Source organism: Passer domesticus, chromosome Z, assembly GCF_036417665.1.
Source record: "Passer domesticus isolate bPasDom1 chromosome Z, bPasDom1.hap1, whole genome shotgun sequence".
In the NCBI taxonomy this organism is placed as follows: Eukaryota; Metazoa; Chordata; class Aves; order Passeriformes; family Passeridae; genus Passer; species Passer domesticus.
Window position 1 is genome coordinate 40,408,816 of NC_087512.1, and position 22,611 is coordinate 40,431,426.

Genomic DNA, 22,611 nt, shown 5'->3' on the forward strand with positions numbered 1-22,611 from the left:
ATACAGACTCCTGTGGGACACCACTTGTCACTGGTGTCCATCAGGACTCTAAGCTATTGTCCACCACCCTCTGGATGTGACTGTCAACCTAATTCCTTATCCATCCAACATTCAACCTGCTGAATCCATGTCTGGCCAGATTAGAGAGAAAGACATTGTGGGGGACTGAGTCAAAGGCTTTACAGAAGTCCAGATAAATGGCATCTGTAGCCTTTCCCTTGTCCACTAGTGTAGTCCCTCCATCATAGAAGGCCACTATATTGGTCAGGCAAGAGTTGTCCTTAGTGAAGTCCTGCTGGCTATCCCAAATCATCTTCCTGATCTCTTTGTGCCTTAGCATAGCTAGTAGGATGATCTGTTCCAGGACTTTCCCAGGCACAGAGGTGAGGCTGACAGTTTGGTAATGCCCAAAGTTCTCCTTTCTAACTTTATTAAGGATAGATGGAGTTTTTCTCTTTTTCCACTCAACAGGAGCTTCCCTTGGATGTTCCCATGATCCTCTGCATATCAGGGAGATTGGCTTGTCAACTCTGCCAGACAATTCCCTCAGAACTCTGATATGCATTCATCAGGCCCCAAAAACTTATGTATGTTCAGGTTCCTCAGATGGTCATGCAACTGATCTTGTGGGAGGAAGTTTTCTCTTCCAGTCCATATCCTGCAGTCCACCCAGTCAAGAAGGGTGGGAAAAGAGGTTGCCATTAAAGAATGAGCAACTAAGCGTTTTCTTTGTCCATTGTTACTAGTTTTCCAACATTTTATATCAGAAGAGATATATATTTTTTGAGCTTCTTTTCTGGCTGACATCAGTTCTTAACTGTATGGAGCCTGATACACTGATACCAAGGCTTTGACTGTTGGAATGTGTTTCCATATGTGTTGTGGTTTAGGAATTGTATTCTCCAATTTAGTGCTCCTCCTCAAAACACACCAGATAATGTGCTGCTCTCTCACTGTGCCTGCCTACCCCTGTAGCAGGATCAAGGGAAGAATGGAGGCACAAAAAAGTAAAGATCATGGGTTGAGATAAGAGTGATTTAGTGGAAACAGCAATGAAATAATAATAAAAAAAAATTAAACAGTATTTTCAGGAATTTCACAAATTCCATTGAAAGAGGATAGTTTGAGGTCATAAAGATCAATACACAACAGCTCCAGATGAAGTGCTTTTGCATGATTTAAAATGAATAAATTCTTTATGAGCATTCATTTTAATATTAGTCACAGAAACGATTAAAAATGCAAAACCTTTAAAGCTATTTTCATCAGTGTTACTTAATCAAACCAGTATTTTTTTTTGCAACTCTGTCTTTATCTTGAAAAGGAAAAAATGTAAAGAATACACAAAATTCAGTGTGTAGCTGTTGCCATGGATTTTATGTAGAAGTGAATTGTATGCTACATTGATTACTGCCAGCACAAAACCCTAGATAAATTGGGAAGATGGAAAACATACTATGTTAATATTTCTTATGACTTCAGCTCTTTTCCCCAGACAATTTTAATGAAACCTGATAGTTTGGAGCTTTATTTATCTCATTATTTCTTTTTCTGAACAATTGGCTTGTTTTTGCAGGAGAAGCTTAATGTCAACAATATGGGGCATCAGGTGATAATATTTGACTTTTCTGTCATAAGAGGACTATGGGAAACTCGAGTTAAGAAGAGCAAAGAACGTCAGAGGAAGGAGAAAGAAAGATTAGAAAAAAGTGCTTTGGAGAAGTAAGACAACTTTTGTGTTATTATTTTTAACCAAATCTGTTCTTATTATCCACTAACATTGCCATATACTAAACATAATAAATAGAAATATATGTAACAAGTGTAATGAATATACTAAAAAATAATTGTTGATTATTAAAATTTTGGGGTTTGGGTTTGATTTTAATGACATCTTGCTTCCTTTCCTCACATGATAGTAGGAAAATGCAGCACAAACAATACTCATGTTTCATTAGTTTATGCTCTTTCCTATGTAGATTTTAATATATTAATAATATATTTTATTTTTTAACATAGACATAAATTGAAGAGAAAAATAACATATGTTTGTAACTTTCTATTTTAATATACTGCATAAAAATAGGGATTATTAATTATAGAATGAGTGAACATATGCTCACAAGCTTCAGGACTAAAAAATACTTTAAGTATTTTTGTTGTGTTGAGAGGAGAAAGAAAAGGAGTTAAATAAGTGGGCATATTCAATTGTTTCTGAATAGGTAATGCCAAAAAGAATAAGAATTATTAGGTTATTTTTTCTTGTGGTATTAAAGAAGGCCTTGATTATAATGCTTACCTCCAATGATAATTTTATGGGTTTTATTACACTGGATTTTTTTTTCTTTAAGCAATGTTTTGTTTACCATATGACACTGTTAAATATTAAGCTGCATTAGGAAGTTTGAAAACATAAGACTTATGAATTTCCTCTCTCTGAAAGTAGAACAAAATAAAAATCAAAATAAAAATCACATTCTGTTTTAAAAATAAAAAGCACAGGGTTAAGCAGTGCCCTTGTTTAAGAACATAATTGCATTGAGCCTTTATGTGGTGTTTCAGCACTCTCAGGATACCCTTACTAGCAGATTCTCACTACCAGGGCAGTTGCACTTGCAAGAGAACAGCTGGTCTAAGAGGAGACAAAGGTAATACAGAGTCTGACCGGCCTTTCTGGGACCTTTCTCTTCAAAACAGCCATAGCAGTAGTCTTGGTTTTCCCATCTCCATTAAAGCTTACCATAAAAGCTTTAATGTAATCTTAACAAAAACAGAAGAAAAAAAAAAAAGAAAGAAAAAGAAGTTCATACTTTAGATTGAATTCTCTAGCAAAGATAGACATTCTTTTTGGTGTGAGCTGTGTCCTGGTTTCAACTAGGATAGAATTAGTTTTTTTCTTACTAACTGGTACAGTGCTGTGTTTTGGACTTAGTATGAGAATAATGTTGATAACACACTGTTGTTTAGATTGTTGCTAAGTAGTGCTTATGCTAAGCCAAGGACTTTCCAGTGTCTCATTCTCTGCTAGCTGAACACAGATCTGGCAGGGAGCACAGCCAGGACAGCTGACCTGAACGTGATATTCCATACCATAGAACTTTATTCTCGCCATATAAATTGGTGGAATTGGCTAGAAGTGAGTGATTTTGTTTCTCAGAAATCAACTAGAATTGTGTCAGCAGGTCATGAGCAGATGTATTTGACATTATTTATCTTGGATTTTCTTTCTCTCTTGTCATGATTATTATTGCAATGAATATGAATAGTATTACGATATTTTACTTTGTTTCTATTATTAAGCTATATATTCAAAGCTATATATTCAAAGCAGAAGTATTACTTTTCTATCCTGATTTTTCTGCCCATTCTTCCGGGGGGTTGGAGAGTAAATGTCTGTGTGGTACTTGGTTACCATCTGGGGTTAAACCATGACAGCTGAGAGATGGATGTTTGCTGTTTCTCAATGGTATAAAGCAAGAGCGAAAGGGCTTGGGATCAAATTTGATCAAACCTCCTTTCTGTCCTAATGTGGACAACATGTCAACATCCCCCTGCCACTTTTTTTTTTGTTTTGTTTTGTTTTGTTTTGTTTTGTTTTGTTTTGTTTTGGTTTGGTTTGGTTTGGTTTGGTTTTCTGTGGTGCAGAAGACAACTTTTGAGTTCACTAGTATAAAAGAAAAAGATGCACAGTAAGTTCTCTCTGTAAGAGGGAAAGAGGGTAGCCTTATGTCCTCTGAGGTAGCTGATTTGAGCTCCCATAGCTTTTGTCAGTAGCATATATTAAGAATAAGTTCTTAGCGTGATTTATCTTTTCCTGAAACCAATTCATTTTCCCTGTTTTTTTCAGTCTGTGGTTAATTACTGTAGATATACTTCTATTTGAAAGAGGGGAGCTTCACCACTTTTTCTGAATTTTTTCCACTAATGATGTCCAAATTAATTCTATTATCTTCCCATATCACTCAAAGATAGGAAATTTGAGATATAATGTACAGAAATAAAAGTTCCCAGGTATACTTATTGCATGTGCAAAGGATCTTTCTCCCTTTAAATTGCAATTTGTGTATTGTACTTTGTTTAGTTGTGTCTTTGTGCATTCGGATTGCTTTCCAGTTAGTTCTACTTGTAGAGCTCCTGGAAAAAAAATGAGGAAATAGATTAGGCTTTGTCTCCTGAGTATGAGTGATCAGTATTACACCCACTGAAACAAATGGCAAAGTTCGTGCTCATTCTCATGATGCTGGCCTTGTAGAATGGTCAAAGATGATAGAATAATGGTCAAAGTAATAAGAATATTAGTAATAATATGCCAAATTCAGTTAAAAGAAAATGTTCATTGTTTTATGAGGTGTGCAGTGACCACTGGCATTTAGGTCCTAAATGTCAGCTCACAAGTTACTTGTTATGTGTTTTTCAGAGCTCTCAAATGTCAGACCAAAAATATGAGAAGACTTTGCTGATTTTTAACTTGAAAGTATAGATAAAATTATATTTCTAATTAAATAATAGAAATAGTGTTTCCATATATAAATACATTTAATTATTTTATGGAGTTCTGCATTGATCAAATTCAGGTATCATACTCAGGGATTAAAGTTTTACTATTGTCAGGTAGGCTCACTGAAATCAATGTAAGTTCATACTGTGTCACAGTAAGAAAGTATTTTGATCCAAAATTCTAATTCCCAAAAGACATTTAGAGAGGGAACTTTCCTGAAATGAAGACTACATTCTAGCATTTAAGACTCTAGATATTCACTTTTGTTAGAAGACAGAGTGAATTCTTAAGTAACGTTGAAATTAATAGAGTTTCTCTGCAAATACACTCGTGCAACAGAGTTGGGAATCTGGTCTTTGGGTTTGGGGTTTTTTTTTGTGGGTTCCCCCCCCCTTTTTTTTATTTTCTTTTTTTTTTTAAACCAGTTTCTCTAAAAGTGGTTATAATTTGCTAATACCTTTGAGATTGTGCAGTTTCTTTATATTCTGTGTTATTATGTAACATATATGATCTGATAATGATCTGATAATATGCAGTGAAACGTAGTATGTATTATTTGAGGACAAACTTCCAGTCAGCCTCTAGGGAGCTCTATTTGCCATGGGGCAAGGTAATTTAGTTCATGCAGCCTCATTAAACTGTAAGATAATTTTTGACTGAAGATTTTCTTCAGAGGAAAATTCCACAATTGAATGAAAAGCTTCAGCTGAACATTAATGGCGAGGTCTTGTAAAAACTTGTTTACAAGGTAGATGTTTAAGCAACTGGCCAGTGAAAACTGATTCTGGACAGCCAACTACTGAGAATAAGGGCCTTCTGAGGTACTGGTATCAGATAAATTTTCTTTATGGATTTAATTCAGTCCTCTGTTTCGTCTTTGGTTTTGTGGGACTGTGAAAGTGTGACAGTTTGAAGAACACATGTAAACCAACAACTGAACATAAAAGACAAATAAATGGAACAGTGTTGGGTAGGCTTATTTTCATTGTATGTCATCTTTTTGATCCTGTCAGACAAGCCCATTTGAAATCTCCCATAGGATATGAACTACAAACTGTTAAAAAAGTGTGTACTGTCCTGAGATTTCCTATATGTTTATAAAAGTGCATATTATGGAAAGAAGTGTGTTTGTTTATAGCACTGTTTCATATTTAGTCTTCTAGATTCTTGTATTGGTGATCTTTTATGAAAACCATCTTTTATTGTTCCCCAAAATCCTGAATACTGTCAGATGACCTTGATGTGGTATGATGATTTTCCTCACTGAGATTTCCTTTTTTTTTTTTTTAAGGGAAAAAGAGTGAATGCTTCCATTTAGCTTTTTTTTTTTTTTTTTTTTTTTTTTGAGGGATGGCAACATGTTTGTCATTTGTGTGAGAAGTGGGTAAGATAAATCTGAAGCCTAACAAATTAAACATTCTAGTGAGGAAATGCCAGAGCTGTTTGCCCAGATTAGCTATCTAAATCTTTGCTGTGAAATGGCACGGCCTTCTCTTGTCCACCAACAAACATGCATGAAAAATAAAAGTTTGTTCAGCTACCTCTTCCTCTGTCTCTTCTTCAAAAATTTCTTCTCAAAGTCTGGATAATTCAATGTGCATGGATTATTTCTTGAGTTGTATACTTCGTGAATATTAAAAGTAAAAAACAACAAAGAAAACTGCATTTTGCAGACAAGCTGACTTTTTTTTTCCCTGAGAGTTTACATGTTTGTTTAATAAAAAAGATTTTTCTCTATCTCTCTGCCAAACTTCAGTGTTATAACTCTATTTGTACCTTAACTAAGAATTTATTTGTTGCTTTTATCTTTATTTTCCCACTCAATACCCAATCCAGAACTTTTTCCAAGCTAGTCTAAAACTGGAGCTGGCAGCCCCTTGGCCACAAACACAAATTACAGTCAACAATTTTGGTTTCGATCTGCAGCACTAATAAAAATACTGTGTTATTTGCCTTTGTTTGTAGGCACTTGTGCATACAGACCATGCATCTAAAGTAATGCCCAGAAGTGCATTGTAAGATAAAAGCTGATGTTCAGCCACAATCCTTTAAATTGCATGGAAGAGCCTGGCAGTGATACTGAAATTGAATCAATCCAATTGAATTTGAAGCAAATGTTACTCATCCATCAGGAATATTATTCTGGGCTGAGCTCCAGTTCTACTGTGATGGCCTTCTAAAAATTCCATAGGATGATTCAATGATCCTGCACATCTAGTGGCTCTGATTTAAACATTGCTCAGGAGTTCTAAACTGGTGTTACCATGTAGTGTCCCAGTCAATTCTTGTGCCCTGGCTTAGAGGAAATAGTGCCATCTAACGAAACTTCCCTTCCTTACCTAGGAATCATAGCTTTCCTCCAAGAGCTTCTAATCAGACATTGAGCAAAGTGTACCTGCTGAAGGAAGAGTAACTGCAAGAAACCCAGTTACTCCTAATTTGCTCTTATGGCTCTGAAATCCCTACCAATGCACACTCCTTTTCCAAGCTGGTTGCTCCTTTGAAAGGTTCAGTCACTGAGTTTATTGTAATTATTTGCATCAGGTTGATTAGATTAATTATTTTGTTTATTTTAGAGAAATTGTTTCTTTATTTTAGAGAAAATAAAATTCCAAGGGAACTACCATGTCCTTGAAAAGAAATATGTATAATTATAATAATGAAAAATATATGCCATGAACCTTTTTTCTGAAGGTATAGTCCAATAGTGAAGACACATTTGGGAAATGATTACCTGAAGAGGAATACAGCACTAACCAAAATGAAAATACTTGAATCTTCTATTTACCTGCTGGTCTTTTTTCATAACTGTAACATATTGCCCTGAAAGCTTACTGTAAAAAGGCAATATATTGGAAAATAACTTGCCAGAGTAAAATTCCTCTATACCACATACATCTGCCTTATTGACAGGTGTGCTTTTATGTTACAGATGTATAGGTATGCAACTTAATTTTCCTTTTTTTTTTTTTTTGACAAACACAAGCAGCATGCAACCAGCCTTTTTTAAAATAAAGCGAACTATTTATATGATTGAAGAGGAAATACTAAAATGGTTAGCTGAGTTGAAACCTTACATCCCATCTGAGCCCTTTGAGAAAAATATTTTTCGTGTTCATAATCCCACCTAAATTAGGCTTGACCTTGCTGTCTTCATTTTTCTTACTATTGAAAATAATAGTTGGTTTTTTTAACCTGACTTTAACTGTTTAATCAAGGCCTAGAGGAAGATGAAAATATTTTATTGTTAAATAGTATTAAAAAGACATAAACTTCAGCAGAGCTGTGGTTTTGTAGCTTATTTGTCATATGTGGAAAGATATGCTTTATTTAATATGTGTTTCTGGAATATCAGGAGTCATTAAAGTGTCAAGATTAGAAATATAATTTCTTAAAAGTATATTAGTATTTAAAAATTATTTTATTTGTGTGAGTATTTTTTTTTTGTTTTGCCTCACTGGTTTAGAGACCTTTTCTTTTAGATGTCTTTCTTAAAGATTCATGTAACAGCTTCCTGATATGACAAACATGGTGCAAATTCTGTATAATTTGAGGATTGTCACCAGATGAAGACTTTATTTTCATAATAATCCCTTAAAAAGTACCATCATCTCAATTTTTTGACAATGACAGAGCAGAATGACAGCCATGTAGCCAAATAGATCCCTTTGGTTTGGTCTGAACTGAACCTGCAAATTTACAGCTTTGTCATCTTTTCTTCATGATACACACTGGTTTGATATAATTTGCAACTCCAGGCCAGTAAGGCTCATAGTGATTAATTTGGGTAGTGTGCAACTTGAGGGTACAGCCAGGTGTTGTAAATTATTAGAACCTTTGCCCATGGGAAATATGATGTTTTCATTCGGAGATATACTGTACAAAATTATGCATTTTTGTTGCTCCATTATTAATTCACCTTCCATCTGTTCTAAATGTGCTTGTACACGATACTTGCATTATTTAAAAGCCTAACAGAGCATGTTACCATAACTTCATGGACGAGTAAGGAGAAAATTTGACACAGGATTTCCATATCAGTGTGCAATATACATGCTGAATTCCTTAATAAGTTTAATTTTTTACCCCTGTCTTTCTTCTGAGGTAAATATTTCACTGACTGATTTGCTTAACAACCATTTTTGTTGTATGCATTTTATTTTACTTGGCTAGCAATCACCTCTTGAATTTTTCGTTTTATCCTTATTATCAGCAGACTGTCAGAGGGCAGTTTATTTTTCAGCTTTAATGTAACTCCCTTCTTACCATTTTTTATATTCCTTGTTGTGGGAAAGTAACGTTTTAGATGTGAGTCCTCTACTCTAGCGTTCCTGGGGTCTACCAGACAGAGCCAGCGCAGATGTGTAGTAATGCAGCTTATTTTTTATTGAGCTAGAGTTTTTGACCTCTTATTTCTGTTAAGTTTCTAAAATTCTTAGAATTTATACTGTCAGGCACAAGTCAGTAATTTTTTTGGGCTTGAAAGAAGAGCAATGAATACAAAACCCCTCCATTTTGTATTGCATTTTGTGCAATTTTTTTCAGTGCACTAAAGTATGCACTGAGTGAAATATTTATTGTTTTGATAGACAATGAAGGAATTCCATGGGAATGAGAGGGTAGCAATACAAAATTAAGCTTTACAGAAGGACAGACAACTCTGTCTGAGGGACCGGAGAATGTGAGAAAGAGCAGAACAGCAGTGGTAAGTAAAATTTGGAATATTTTAGAAAAAAATAATTCTACTTGTTTAATCCTATGGTCCTTATGACTCTTGCCTCTTTTGTTCAGATAATTTTATTCTCTTCCTTGAAATTCAGTTAACACCTTCCCCACACCACTTCATTTCCTAGTCGTACAGAACTTTTATATCTATATAGCTATACTCACTGGTACACAAGTTTTGGAACAAAATGTGAGAAGGTGTTTTGGGACTGTTTGTTTTTCCTTATGTGCATAGAAATATTGGTTTGTAGCTTTCCCTAGCAACCTATTGCTATTACAAAATTCATACTCCGTTCTGTTGGCAGTTTCTTCGGTAAAATGACAGATTGAATAGTTAAAATCAAAACTAAAAATTGAATGGGCTCATGTGTCAAAGCATCTGAATTGATTTTGAATTATCATGTCTGCTGATATGGAAATTCTGTCATCTGAGCACTTCTAGACTGCAACTGGTGGAGATACCCTTAGCAGGGCTGCTTGGTCAAATCAGATGTTTGGATATTTCTCCCTCTTTAATTGAAAATTTAGAAATATTAGCCACAACTTGATGACATATCGCAGTGTGGGCTAAGGAGCTGTATCTGTTTTAATCTATTTTCTTGTCTTTGTCATATCAAGTAAACTCAGAAAATATTTGTGGAGATATTGTTAATAGTTGGTGGACTGTGCTAACACCTTTAGCCAACAATAGGGACTCCCTGGGCTGAATGTTTTTCTGTCTGCCCAGTCTATCTTCTGTTAACTCACATTTAATCACAGCTTGCTGTGGTATGAAACATTCCACAATGCAGTAGACACTGAGAGAAACTAGGAGATTTATTTCAAATATATTTTAGTATTCTCACACCTCCCCTATTGATACTTTTTAATACCAGGAATTCTTCCAGATGTTGACTTGTGAAGTACAGCTTGATCTCTTTAATGAAAACTGAAGCCAAGAATGAGTAACATTTCTGCAGGTATCAATAACTTCTATAACTATTCCTTCATTGCTCCTTTCATATTTTGAGAAGTTATTGTTCCCATCATCTCTCTGAATCTTCTTTCATCTGATATGCTACAAATCCTTTTCTTACACATTTGCATACCTGCAGTAACTTAATTTTCTTTTTTGGTGCTTATCAGAGATCATGTTTCTTTCTAATTTTTTTCATTTGAAGGTAAATACAATTTTATCTTTTAAGAAATATTTCTGTAATTTTTGAATAAGGGACAAAGAGATCCTTACTGTCTTTTCATTAGAATGCACTTAGTCTGAATTTGTCCTGTCTTCCTATAGTCTGTCAACATTTTATCCAGTGAGCTACCTTTTAACCAACTTCACGGTTAATTCACCTCCTGAAATATTTGTAGAAGATGTCACTTCGGAATACATTGAAGTCATTGTTACAGAAGGGGCTTTCTGCAGTTCTCTTATGTTCCATGTATAGTGTGCTGCTCCTTGAAACTCTCCTCCGGTGGTCGCTCAGGCTTGCTCCTCTGATAAATGGTTATATGTATTTTTCAAAAGTGTAGAAAGTGCCTGCAGTGTGTCTCTGGTCTCTGTGCTCTGTGTCTTTGCCATTGCTGTGCTCTCTGCTTCCAAAACTCTCTAAAATCCCCTGAGATTTCTGTAAGTGCCACAAGATATACAACTGTCTCAATACCTTTCTATCTAGGCATGCAGTTTTGCTCTCTAAAGACTATTTTTGATAGCATTAAGTCATCTATGACTTTTAATCTGTGTTACTACATTTCCATAAGAGTGCTCTGCATTGAGGCTTCATACCTTGTTATAGATGTCCAAAAATAATTTATTTCAATAACAATTTGAGACAAGCTTCTTTCACCTAAGTTTACAGTGGGTTTCTTGTATGTGACTTAAAACTCGACATTCTGGCTTTAATCCTGACAGATTTGTGAGTCTTTTATGATGGAACCATGGCATTGGTGGATAGGGGCAAAGCAATTGACATAATCTACCTGGATTACGCAAAGCATTCAATGCTGTCTCACATGCCATGTTTGACTGTAAATAGGGGGTCATGGATTTGAGAGATGAACCATCTAGTGGGTAAAGCACTGGCTGGGGGGCCACTACACTTTGCATGCGGCCACCCAGCCATGATGGCTAATGGGTGATGATCCCTCTAGAGTCAGTGGGGTTGAAAGTAGATGATCTTCATCGTCCCTTCACACCCAAATAATTCTATTACTTCCAACTTCTCTCTCATGTGGCATTTTTTTTTTTTTTACATCCTAGCGTTGTAGAGAAGAACCCCATAACTAAGTGGTAATATGTGCAAAGACTTTGTAACTTCCTATTTGAACTTTATAAACTTCCACGTGTTTCTCTTTCTAGGATACAATGCATTTACTTTCTCTAGGGCTACTTAATCCTGAACTTTGTGTTGTTCTTAAGCTCTCAGTTTTCTTCAATCCTTTAGATTAAAGTTTCTGTCAGAGGATGAGATCACATAAATGAGTCTTATGTACCACAGGATATAGAAGTCAAAGTGAGGTCCGATTTATGATACAAGGGGCCCTCCAGAGTCTTGTTTTGGTGTAAGAAAGGCTTACTTCTGTTAATCAATGAGTTCTTTAATTGACTAAATTGAAATAAATCTCTCTTAAATAAAAACATGAGCTCTTAACAATGCTTAATTATATCAAATTGAATTTGCACCTGAAGTTTTGTGAAAAAGCTTGCCTTGGAGATGATGTAGAAGTTACTGAAACTGAATCTGAAATCAGTTGGTGTGTGATAACTTTGACCTTTTCTTTCTAAGAAGATATTGGTGTAAAAATAGAAATAAATCATTATAGTTGATCAAGAAAGGGCAGGGAAAAAAGGCACTTCTTACCTTTTCCCAAAGAAAATGTTTTCCTATATCACCAGGTACTTGATTTCGTTTATGCATGTAATTTATTCTGTGAGAATATATTTCCTATCCTATCAAAATAAAGGGTATAATTTTTGCTCTTTTCTGTTACAGTTTGCTCAGTCTCCACTTTTCTATTGTTCTCTGCATCTCATTGTTTTATAGTCAGTGAATGAAATCCTGATCACTTGAAATCTATACGTACCTTAGCCTACTCCAGGAAAGCATATTTTCTTGGTATACATATATAAAAAATAGCCAATACCTTAGATGAATAACTATATTTAGTTAAGTACTTTTGCAAACACAGATTAAGCTTTAGAACTTACCTGCCGTATTTTTTTCCCATAAGCATTTTTTTGCACTATTTCAGGATAAAACAGGAATGGAATTTGATACTAGAGTGCCGTAAGAAAGGTATTCCTCAATCAAAATACCTCAAGAATGGCTTTGTAAACATCAATGAGAAGAACCTGGACATCCATGGAAAGAATCCTCAGCTCAAGAAGAATCATGCCTTGTCAGATGGAGCAAATAAAGAACAGAACAAGTTTATTTTTCAGCTTTCTGGAGAGCAGTGGACGGTAAATCTAATGGAAAATATGTTTCTGTTGGTGAAGACTTTGTGTTTCATAGACTGTAGCTTTTAATCCTACCCTTTTTATGGCAAATATGAAACTGATGCTTTTGCACAGTGTTAGAAGTGACAAAGTATTTTCTACCCCATCCTGAACTAGTGGTTTAGTTCTCAGGTATTTGTATTTTAAATTCTCTGCTGATACATGTAATTCATCCTTCTCATAAGTTTTGGTATGGACAATAATATTGCAACAAGGTCTTTTTCACTAAAATTCCCTAGAGTGTGAAGAGAGATGAAAATAACATTTGTTGGCTTATTGCTGTCTTCTACTAATCAGAGATCTGTGTTATTGCTCTAATGGTGTGATAACACTTTCTCAAGCTCTGCTCAGTTTAAAATTAATATTAGCAACAATTCACAAGGGTCTTATTGAAAAAAAGCACATCTGACTTGCAGATATTTTTGATGTGAAATAGCAGCTTGCAGGTAAGATGTGAATTAGTGCTGGCTTGAAATTGAGCAAGTGTTGGGTTAGAGTTAGTCTGAAGATTTCTGGAGTTGTAAAAGCTTTGATTGAAATGTATTTAGAGAAACATTACTTTATTAATGATAATGTGAAATCAAAATTTTGAATTTTATGTAGTATTGTCATTCAAAAAAATGTAAGTTAAAACATTGATAAAAAAGCTAGAATTATTTTTTGATTGACATGAAGTGTAACTTTATCCTAGATTTGATCTTGAATCTGATAGTATTTTCTTTTTCAGTTTTCATTTTTCTTTCTTGCTTTAATTTTCTTCTGAATAAACATAGAGTATTTGAAATTTCTCATCTATAGAAAACCCTGGCTCTTATTCATCTTACTAAGGAGCCTCTTTTTGCAACTGAACCCAGTCATTCACCTGGAAGGACTGGTTTTTGGGGAGCTATAACATTTCTTCTTTCAAGAACTTGGGATTTAGAAAGTGATGTGTAAGATGTGCAGTCAAACACTGCATTTTTTTGGGTATTGTAAACCTTAGAGGTACTCTTTAGGAAAAACAATAAAGAGAGAGGGAGAGATTACAGCTCCTTAGACTCTGATATAGTAGCACCTGCAAATATCTTTAATGCCTCCGGGTGTCGAGAGTTGCATAATTCAACTTTTCTGTTGCTTATTCCCTTTTGCCAAACCATTAAAATTTTGCTTTGTCACCATAAACTAGGCTTACATTAGGAAGCAAAATCAAACACACATGTTTTATTCTGTTTTCCAGAATATTTAATTTTAATTTGATGTTCTGAAAAATCCAGTTTAAGAGAAATTGATGTACTGTCATGTACTGTTATATTATGCCACCTTGAGCAGTACATTCCTAACCATTATGGGTTTTGATATCTTCTTATCAGGTGCTCAGTATGTCCATATCAAACATGCATCAAATCTCATTGTCCAGCTCTAGCCTAACTGAAGTGGGTTTCCTGCTTCAACAACAAACTGTGACATAGTTCAGATATCTGTGGACAAAAATACAATCACAGCTGTTTTATTCAGATCAGTACTCCTTCAAAATTGAAATGTCACTTTCTAACAGGTGACAATTATTTTAAAATTGTGAAAACTCACTTGACAAAGTTCTGAAGGAAGTGTATTTCCACTTACTGCAGAAATTTTGTTGTTTTTGTCTTATATAAATAATTTTGCTTTTTAAAATCTGAACTGTTGTTTCTGAACTAAAGACAGAATCAGCTGCTATAGTCTTTTCTCCTATTGCTTTCTCACAAAAAGAAAGGATTCACTTTTAAGCAAAATGAATTTTCAGACTATAAAAACAATGCTGCACAGTCTGGCAATCTGCACATGAACAAAATCTGTGGACATATGACAATTTTCTCGGGGAAGTTTGTATGTTATGTAGCTGGGAGGTGGTGGTGTCAATTGTGATTTAGGGGTTTTTTTATGTGTTTTGCACACAAATACGTCTATGAGTTGAAAGTTTCAGTGATTAAGCACTCAGGGACTTGGAGAAGTCTGAGCTGGGATTACCTGTGCAGATTTATGGGCACATAACAAGCTGGATTTGCTGTTGACTGGCCACTTACCATTGGCAGCAGCAAACAGCACAGTCCTGTAAAGTATCCATTTGGGGACGAGCTGCTGAATCTTCTATCTTCCTTTTAGCTGATAAGTATTTCTATTATGTTTCCCCTTTTCTCTCATCTATGAAGCAGTAATATATCCTCTAGACAGTTGATAGCTAAATCTGAGCAGGTTGTTGGTGTGACTTAGAGGTTTAATTTTGAGAACAAGGCTTGCTTGTACCATTTCTTTTTATGGATGCTGGGAAGCAAAGTTACACAGAGGAGTAATCCCCAGCATAGGGATGCGGCTTTAACACATCCTTTTCATAGATCTCAGTGTCAGAGTGGCCAGGCTGTCTAGATGGTAAAAATGTAGCCTAGTTAGAAAGAAGCTGCTGCTTTGTGCTCTGTATTCATGTAGCATCTAGCTTAGTGATTCTGTGTTGAGTAGGAGGTTAAAAAATGGATTTGTAAAACACTCTATGATGGAATCATAGAATTGTTTAGTCTGGAGAAGACTCTTAAGTTCATTCAGACAAACTATTAACCTAGCAGTGGAGGGATGTAGCCATTGCCTTTGGTTGGTTATGCTTCAGCAGAAGCCCCATGAGGCTATCTGGCCCCTGGAGAATATGGTTTCTTCTTATCTCTGAGTATACCCTGCATAGCCAGAGTACTTGTGGATACCTAAGTATATTTACCAAGCCACAAGAGTTTGGGAAAACAAAAACTTGGGTAAATATTTTGAAAATAATCTGGATCGTGCCCTTTTGAAAATTATATCAGACCCACTTCTGAGAACCTTAATAAAGGTGAAAATCAGAGCAGATTACATCTTTAGAATTCCTGTTAGGAATTCCTTCCTTTGAGACTTTGTGCCACTTTTTTCCCCGCCTCTCAAATATCATTGCTATGATAATGTATTTTCATAAGTGGAGACCCACTGTTCCTTGTAAAGTAATTATTTTTACACATCTAAGAAAAGAAAAAGCTCTTTGACAGCAACAAAATAGTAAGGGAAAAAAGAGTAATAATTTTGTAATAATTAGCCTTTAACACTTTCTGGTATATTTCTACTATTAGTTTTCATGACTGTGGACGTCCTTAAAGGCATTTATTTCTGTGAAGAGGATGACTAGAGTGAGTGATTTAGGGATTTAAAGCCAAGGAATTATGACACAATGTTAAAGTAGACAAGGGAGCAGTGCAGTTTGTGCTTTTAACAAAGCTAGAGTGACAGTGAGATCAGTGAAAAGAAACTGAAAATAAGAAGAATCAAGCACAAATCAGGTTTTCTTAGAAGCAAGAATAACAGTCTTAAACATGATACAGCTAGCACTGGGCATGCCTTGCAAGGGAGAAGTACGGGAATGAAAAGTATTTTGATTCCAGGAAAACAAAAGGAGAAAGTGTTAGATTGGAGGAGTAAATGACATACTACATTGTCCTGTGTAGCTCACACAAAAATAAAAATCTCACACAAAAAAATACTAAGTTAGACAAATAGGCACAAAGTAGTAGCTAAAGAGGCTTAAAATCAATTTTACAGTGTATGAATTCTGAAATTATTGTTTTCTCTTTATGCAGACCCTTATTCAAGTCCCTCTGAATCTGGAAGACATTTTGTAACTTGAGCTGTGGTTTATCCATGTCTGTCCATGTAGTTAGCTTCAGCCTATGGGCAGTGGTTGATAACTACATTTATGAAATAGTCTTACCTTTGTCTGTCAAAGCTCCATCTGGCTGGGCCTGTTAGACAACAGCCTTAAGGTTCAGGGATCCTTGTCTCCCTTTTACATACCGGACAAATATTTTAGGCTGGACACTTTAGGGAAAAGTTTTTCACAGAAAGAGTGATTGGGCATTGGAATGGGTTGCTCAGGGAGTTTGTGGAATCACTGTCCCTGAAGATATTCAAGAAAAGCGTGGATGTGGTACTTGGTGCTATGGTGTGACAAGGTGGTGTTAGGTCATAGGCTGGACTCAATGATCTCAAAGGTCTTTTCCAAGCTAGTTAATTCTGTGATTCTGTGGTTCTGTGACTCAAGTGTCTGTCTCCCATGAGTGCATTTCTGCCAGCTGGAGACAGTAATGAATCAGTATTTGCAGTTGGGAAAGAAAAGCGCATACCATAAAAAATGGTCTGGTCTCATAATCACAGAATTGCAATCTGATATTGTGAATGAAATTGTATGGGTTTTCTTTTCTTTTTCTCTTTTATATAAAAGGGGAAGAATCCAGTTGTGTTGCCCCAGCAGTGAGTCTCCTAAATCTCCCTGTGTTTGCAAAACTTTTGGGACTTTGAAAGCATGAGAATGGTGCGTTCTGCCACAAGTAATTTCAGGTTTCCAAGGTATGTTTCAGAAAAACATTCAGAAAAATTTGGGAGTTTTACAGGGAAACACACTGTGAAATATATATATACACACACACATATATATGGATTATGGACCTTTGAATTATGCGTTTGAATTGGATGCCTAGGAAAAAAACCCCACAACTGATACAACACTTGAGAACCTCTGTACACATAAACATGTATCTACTCAATTAAATTAGTTCTTCAGAGAAATAGCACCATTAGAACTAGAAACTGAGGCAAAATTATGACATGAATATTCATGTGAATTTTTACATTAAATCACTTTAACTCTGTTTTTCCCCTCTGAGTGTTTACTTTCTGCTGTTAATTAATGAATGTTTATTCTCTAGTGAATCAGTGAATTTTAAATATTTTTTCACAAAACATTCAGGATAAACAATTTTTAAAATATTGTGATATCAATATTGGCAGAGGAAAGCTGATGATGCTCCTCAAATACAGAGTAGTACTGCTCTTGGCTATGCTGCTTTTCCTAAGCAGAGTATCTGGATGCATACCTACTTTAAAAAACTTTAATGTCAGATGTGCAAGTAAGTAAGCAGTGGAAAAATTTTTTACTCATAAATAATGATTTTCTTGCATTTAATTTGCTCATGAAACAAGGCAGCAAATTACTATATTTATATTTATTCTCACAATTTTATTGTCTAACATAATAAGTATTTTCACTGACAATAGAAAATTTCCATTGTTATTGCCAACTGTTTTTCACACTGATTAATTTCCTATAAAGCGTCAAAGAGCATTGCTGCATTGAATGGACAGGGAAAAATCTCTCTTGCACTTATGTAAATTCCAGAGATTTCCCCAGAGATTTCCCCCTGGAAAAAAAAAAAAACAACCAAAAAACCAAAATTTAAAAAAAACCCAACCAACCAACCAACCAACCAAAAAAACCCAAAACAAACAACAAACGAAAAAAGACATTCCTGACTCAGTCATGACCACATTTATTAAAGGTGGTCCCACAACATACTATATTCCACAGAATAATAGAATCAGTAAGATTTGAAAAGACCTCTAAGTTCATTGATTCCAACCATTAACCTAACACTGCTAGGTCCACCAACTAATCAGTGACCCAAAACACCTGGGGAATGTTTAGCCTGGTGACACTGCCAGATGTAATCTCTCTTTGCTTCTGGGCTCCAGCCAGTCAGGAGTGCAAGAGGCATGGGAGAGGCTAAGGGCAGGATCTCTGCTTGGCCCATGGAAGAGGAGCATGGGGGCTCTCCTGCCCTACCTGTTGGCATGGGCCTTGCCTGCTCTCCTATTTCTCTCAAGAAGCAACAGGCACAAGTAAGCAGGGTTGGCACATCATCCTATTTGATTGACATGTCCAAAGAAAAGTCCCCCATGCTGCTCTCTTGGAAGTGTGATATCCCACCACAGATTTGTAAATGCTCACTGTTGAAAGGAATGACAAAACTCAGAGGGTCCAAAAAAGCTCACAGAATTTTATCAGTAAATTACTGTTACAATTTGATATTAAATTGCTCTGCCCAAATGAAGGTGCAAATGAGGCCAAATACTGGTACAATAACAACAATTTCACTTTGTGTACCAAGTTTATTAAGAGTATGGGGAAAAAAGACTGAGGTGGTGAGGAGGCAGAGAGAGATAAAGAGATAGAGGAGATAGTACAAGCAGAAGATAGCTACCTCTGAGTGCTTGTTTAAAGTATATGATGAAAATGTTATTAAGCCTTTCCTTACACCACCTTGTTACTTAAATTTTGATCGGTGGTCACAGTCTTTGATCATAGTCTTCATCCATGGTGGTGATGTGAACATACCATTCAGAAGGAGAAAATAAGGATGAAGCAGAAGAGACAGTGCAATAAACAATGTATGAAACAATTACCATTCCAATAATTTAGAAAATAAATCCAGTTAACAACATCATTCCAAACTGCAGCAACCATGAGCCCCTTGCTAAGGAGTTCTAATGATCAGAGTGTAGACATCAACCATTACATCAGTCATTTGGCTTCATGGACTGAAATTCTGCAGTTTAGCCAGTCATTTTTTCATGTCAGCTCACTCTTCCTTAATGAAAGTAGAGGCATAATGAATGGTTATACAACATTCTGTGTTGACTAAATTTAAATTCCACATACATCTTGTTCTTTAAGTAATTGATCTTGTAAAGCCTTTTTTGATACTTGTTTGACTTGCAAGTTTAGTTCTCCAGAGGCATACTTTGTCCAATTGCTTGATGTATGCGTTTGCCATGTTATGTTTTTTATTGCCCTTTGATGTGGTCTGATAACTGTATAAGGTGTATCTTAAATCTCAAAGCTAATCCAAATGGTACAAGACAGTTCCTCATCTTGCAAATCCAGGTATCATTATAGCCCATCAAATATATTTAGGAACACTATGGTAGCAAAATAGTCTTTAGCAGGCAGTGGGGGTGAGGGATTGCACAAATGCTGCCAGTTGGATATGGGTTCAGTGCATCTTGATTTCCAGGAACTGGGCTCAAAGTCAAGCCACAGGGTGGAAAAGTCTCAGATTAGGCTTGTGGGGTATGTGCTTGGGAGTGGTAACATCCCTCAGTTCTTTGTCAAAGGGTACGAGATTGGGATAGAAGTGCAGAGATGACAGGCTATGGGCAGAGCTTCTCAGGTAGCCTTGATCCTTTTTTATTTGTGGCACAGTTACTTGCTACACTGAGGTTAATATCTCAGCAGGGACACAAACAGCAACTCCCTTCCCAAGATTTTTTTTCTCTGAAGCAGGGCACTGAATTTTATTCTCTGGGATCTTTTAATCCCACATCTTCAAAGTGCTCAATAACATAGTTTTGAATATTTCCCACTTTATCTGTGTCTGGACCCCTAATCCATATATCATCAATATATTATTATCCCCTCATCTACTGGAATTGTAGATAATTTTTGGGCTAGGGTAAAATGTGCTAGCATGGAAGAGTCCTAGTCTCCCTGCAGTATTTCGTGAAAGTTTATCACATCTCTTTGCACGTGAAGGCAAAACAACTCCAATGGCTCTCCTGAAATGGAACCATAAAGTATATGTTTTTCACCTTGGTGGTAGCTAAACTTGGATGAGCTTCCTTTATTATGGCAATTAACTCAGAAGTGTTAGGCACTGCTGCTGTTAAAGGTGCAGTATTAACATTTAATTTTCCATAATTCATGGTCAATCTCTGTTTTCTGTTTGGCTTTTTTACCTGCCAAAGAAAATAGCTACAAGGAGAGTGAGTGGAAACAACTATCTCCTTTTCCCACAAGTTTAATATCACATGAGAAATTCCCCCTGGACTTGACTGGAGGTACTTTTTATAGAGAGGTTTTCCTGCCCTGAAGGCAGATATCTCACTTGCCGGACAAATTTGTCATCATGAACAGTCCATTCTTTCAGACGTTTCTGGAGATGCATTTCTTGGAAGCCTTTGGGGGTTTTGGGTGGATTTAATATCCCCCTACAGTCAAATGCTGCATCTTGGCCTTGTTTGTGTGCTTAGGTGGTACTGTGCTGTAGTTATCTCTGGAAGCTACAACAAGAATGTTTGTCCTGGAAAAGTGCTGCTCTACCTGGGCCAGCACAGCCTGCTGTGTGGCTGCCTTCTCCAGCCAATCCTGTTCTTTCCCATGACATGTTATTACCAAAAATTCTTGGTTATTATCAACAATTCTTATCTTTTATTACCAAAATACGTGGCTGGATCCACAGCTATCCATCTGTATATAGTTGTTTGAGACATACACATTAGCCCCTTATCTTGTGGGATTTTACAGGGATTCTGTACAGGCTTAGGGCCAGCTGCCATCTCCAGAGGTCCACCTAACGCTGGTAGTGGGATGCTATAATTCTGGCTGTCTTGTGATGCAAGGGCACTGGAACAACTTGCACAAAGCACCAAGTGCCCTCCTGAAGAGGGAGGCCTGTTGTGTGGGGACAGCTGTAGGTGCAGACATGCATAGGATATGCTCAAATGACTTCCTATTGCATACCACCAACACTTCCTTCCAGAATGGGCTCTCTTTGGAAGGGATTCTTTCCCTCATATCCCACATGTCATGGCCTTCAAGGCTGAAAAAAATTTCTTCCTCCCAGTCCATGTCTTCATCCAAGCCAGACAGCAGATCCAGGTCATAAGAAGGCCTGTTATAGACCCACCTTGGCAGATCCAGTTTGGTGCTTGTGGGTGTGTGTAGTTGACTGTCCCAGTGCTCTTCCTTTGCCTCATGTGGAAGGGATACGGAAGGACTTTCTTCCTCGGTACTCCAGTTTTTGTCTGTGCTGTCCTCTTCTTGGGACAGCTCATGGTCTCTGTTATCTTCCCAGCATTTCTCCCTCTTAGCCAAGGCCTCTGCCTTGGCCACTGTTGCCGACAGGAGTGGTCCTGCTGCTGGTCCTACTTGCTGCCTGCTGAAGGCATGGGCTCCCATCTGGCTTGATGCAGAGGAGCTGGGGTGTGACCAGCAGGGCGTGTGAATTGCAGATTCCTGGCTCTCTCTGTCTGCTGCTCTGTATGGTGTTGTCATTCTCATACCCATCATTTCAGCCATCCAGGGGGGCTTATAAAACAGGGTCCACATTGGGTCCATTTTTCTAGTCCTTAGAGGTGGATTGCTGAGGTGGGGTACTTCATTGTTAAAACCCCAGTACTCTGACCATGCCTGATATGTGAGGGGCAGGGAAGGCTTCTCTTTTCTAGCACTCCAACTTTGGTTTTCATTGTGTTCCACTTGAAAGAAGTGTTGGATGTCATAGAGTTTCAAGCATTCCCTCTCCTCTACCAAGACATTCTTGGTCTCTGGTACTTCCAGGACTGCCCCTGCTGCTGCCCCTGACCATTTCCTGCTGAAGGTGTGGGTTTCCAGAGGGCTTGGCGAGCAGCTGGGGGGTGGGGGGCAGGGGCTGTGTGCAGCAGCTCCCTGGCTCTCTGCCTCTGCTGCTGTCATCTGCTTGATGAAGTCAGAAGCTGCTGCCTTGGACATCTCTTGAGCTTCAGTGGTGAGACGCACACAGTGCTTCTCTGCCTGCAGTGCTGACTATAGCTGCATGGGCCTCACCTATGGGCAGGAGGAGAAAGATGAAGAGGAGGAAGAGAAGGAGGAGGAAGAGGAGTTGGTTGTCCCATTCCCCCAGTCCTTCACCCTGTGCCTCTTTGGCAACCTCTGCCACTGAGGCATCCAGGGGAGATGCTACCTCCTGAGGGAAGTGTTCTCCTACGACTGAGCGCTCCAGGCCTTAGTGCTCTTTGAGTAACCTCAGGGTCGGGACGTGGCCCCACCTAACAGTGGTGTCTAGGCACCTGCATCACAAGGGGCCCTGGAATGTGCTGCTGTGACAATGGGCCACACCCCAGCATCCTTATAACAGTGGGGTGGGATGCACAGGGTCTGGGACTGGGGGGACCCAGCTGGAAGTAGCGATGCCTGGCATAATGCAGACCCTGCTTTCTCCACACAGAAGTTGCAGCTGACCTAAACCATCCCCTCCCACACAGTCCCAGAGCTTGTGGCCCTGCT

The 22,611-nt window shown here is 37.3% G+C and overlaps 2 protein-coding genes across 31 annotated transcripts in view; one reads left to right on the plus strand and one right to left on the minus strand.

Moving 5' to 3' along the window:
* The window catches only part of LRRC2 (leucine rich repeat containing 2), a 126,787-nt gene that overhangs the window by 61,311 nt on the left and 42,865 nt on the right, over positions 1 to 22,611 (plus strand). For 28 of the 29 annotated variants that reach the window (XM_064403636.1, XM_064403637.1, XM_064403634.1 and 25 more), the window contains 2 exons: positions 1,577 to 1,722; positions 12,458 to 12,668. In XM_064403636.1, coding sequence (XP_064259706.1) covers positions 1,598 to 1,722; positions 12,458 to 12,668 — 336 coding nt within the window. In that variant the 5' untranslated portion in view covers positions 1,577 to 1,597. Of the gene's footprint in view, positions 1 to 24; positions 384 to 1,576; positions 1,723 to 12,457; positions 12,669 to 22,611 lie in introns of those variants that run through there. The other variant, XM_064403632.1, reaches the window with a different exon arrangement.
* Positions 20,753 to 22,390, minus strand: LOC135289806 (uncharacterized). Of its 2 annotated transcripts, none has more exons than XM_064403660.1 (2): positions 22,289 to 22,390; positions 20,753 to 22,152 (listed from the first exon to the last, which is right to left on the minus strand). In XM_064403660.1, exon 2 carries the CDS (start codon positions 22,075 to 22,077, stop codon positions 20,938 to 20,940), a length of 1,140 nt encoding a protein of 379 aa, XP_064259730.1. In that variant the 5' UTR covers positions 22,078 to 22,152; positions 22,289 to 22,390; the 3' UTR covers positions 20,753 to 20,937. The 2 variants fall into 2 exon arrangements, with proteins under 2 accessions (XP_064259730.1, XP_064259731.1); XM_064403661.1 differs by having other exon boundaries at positions 22,237 to 22,381.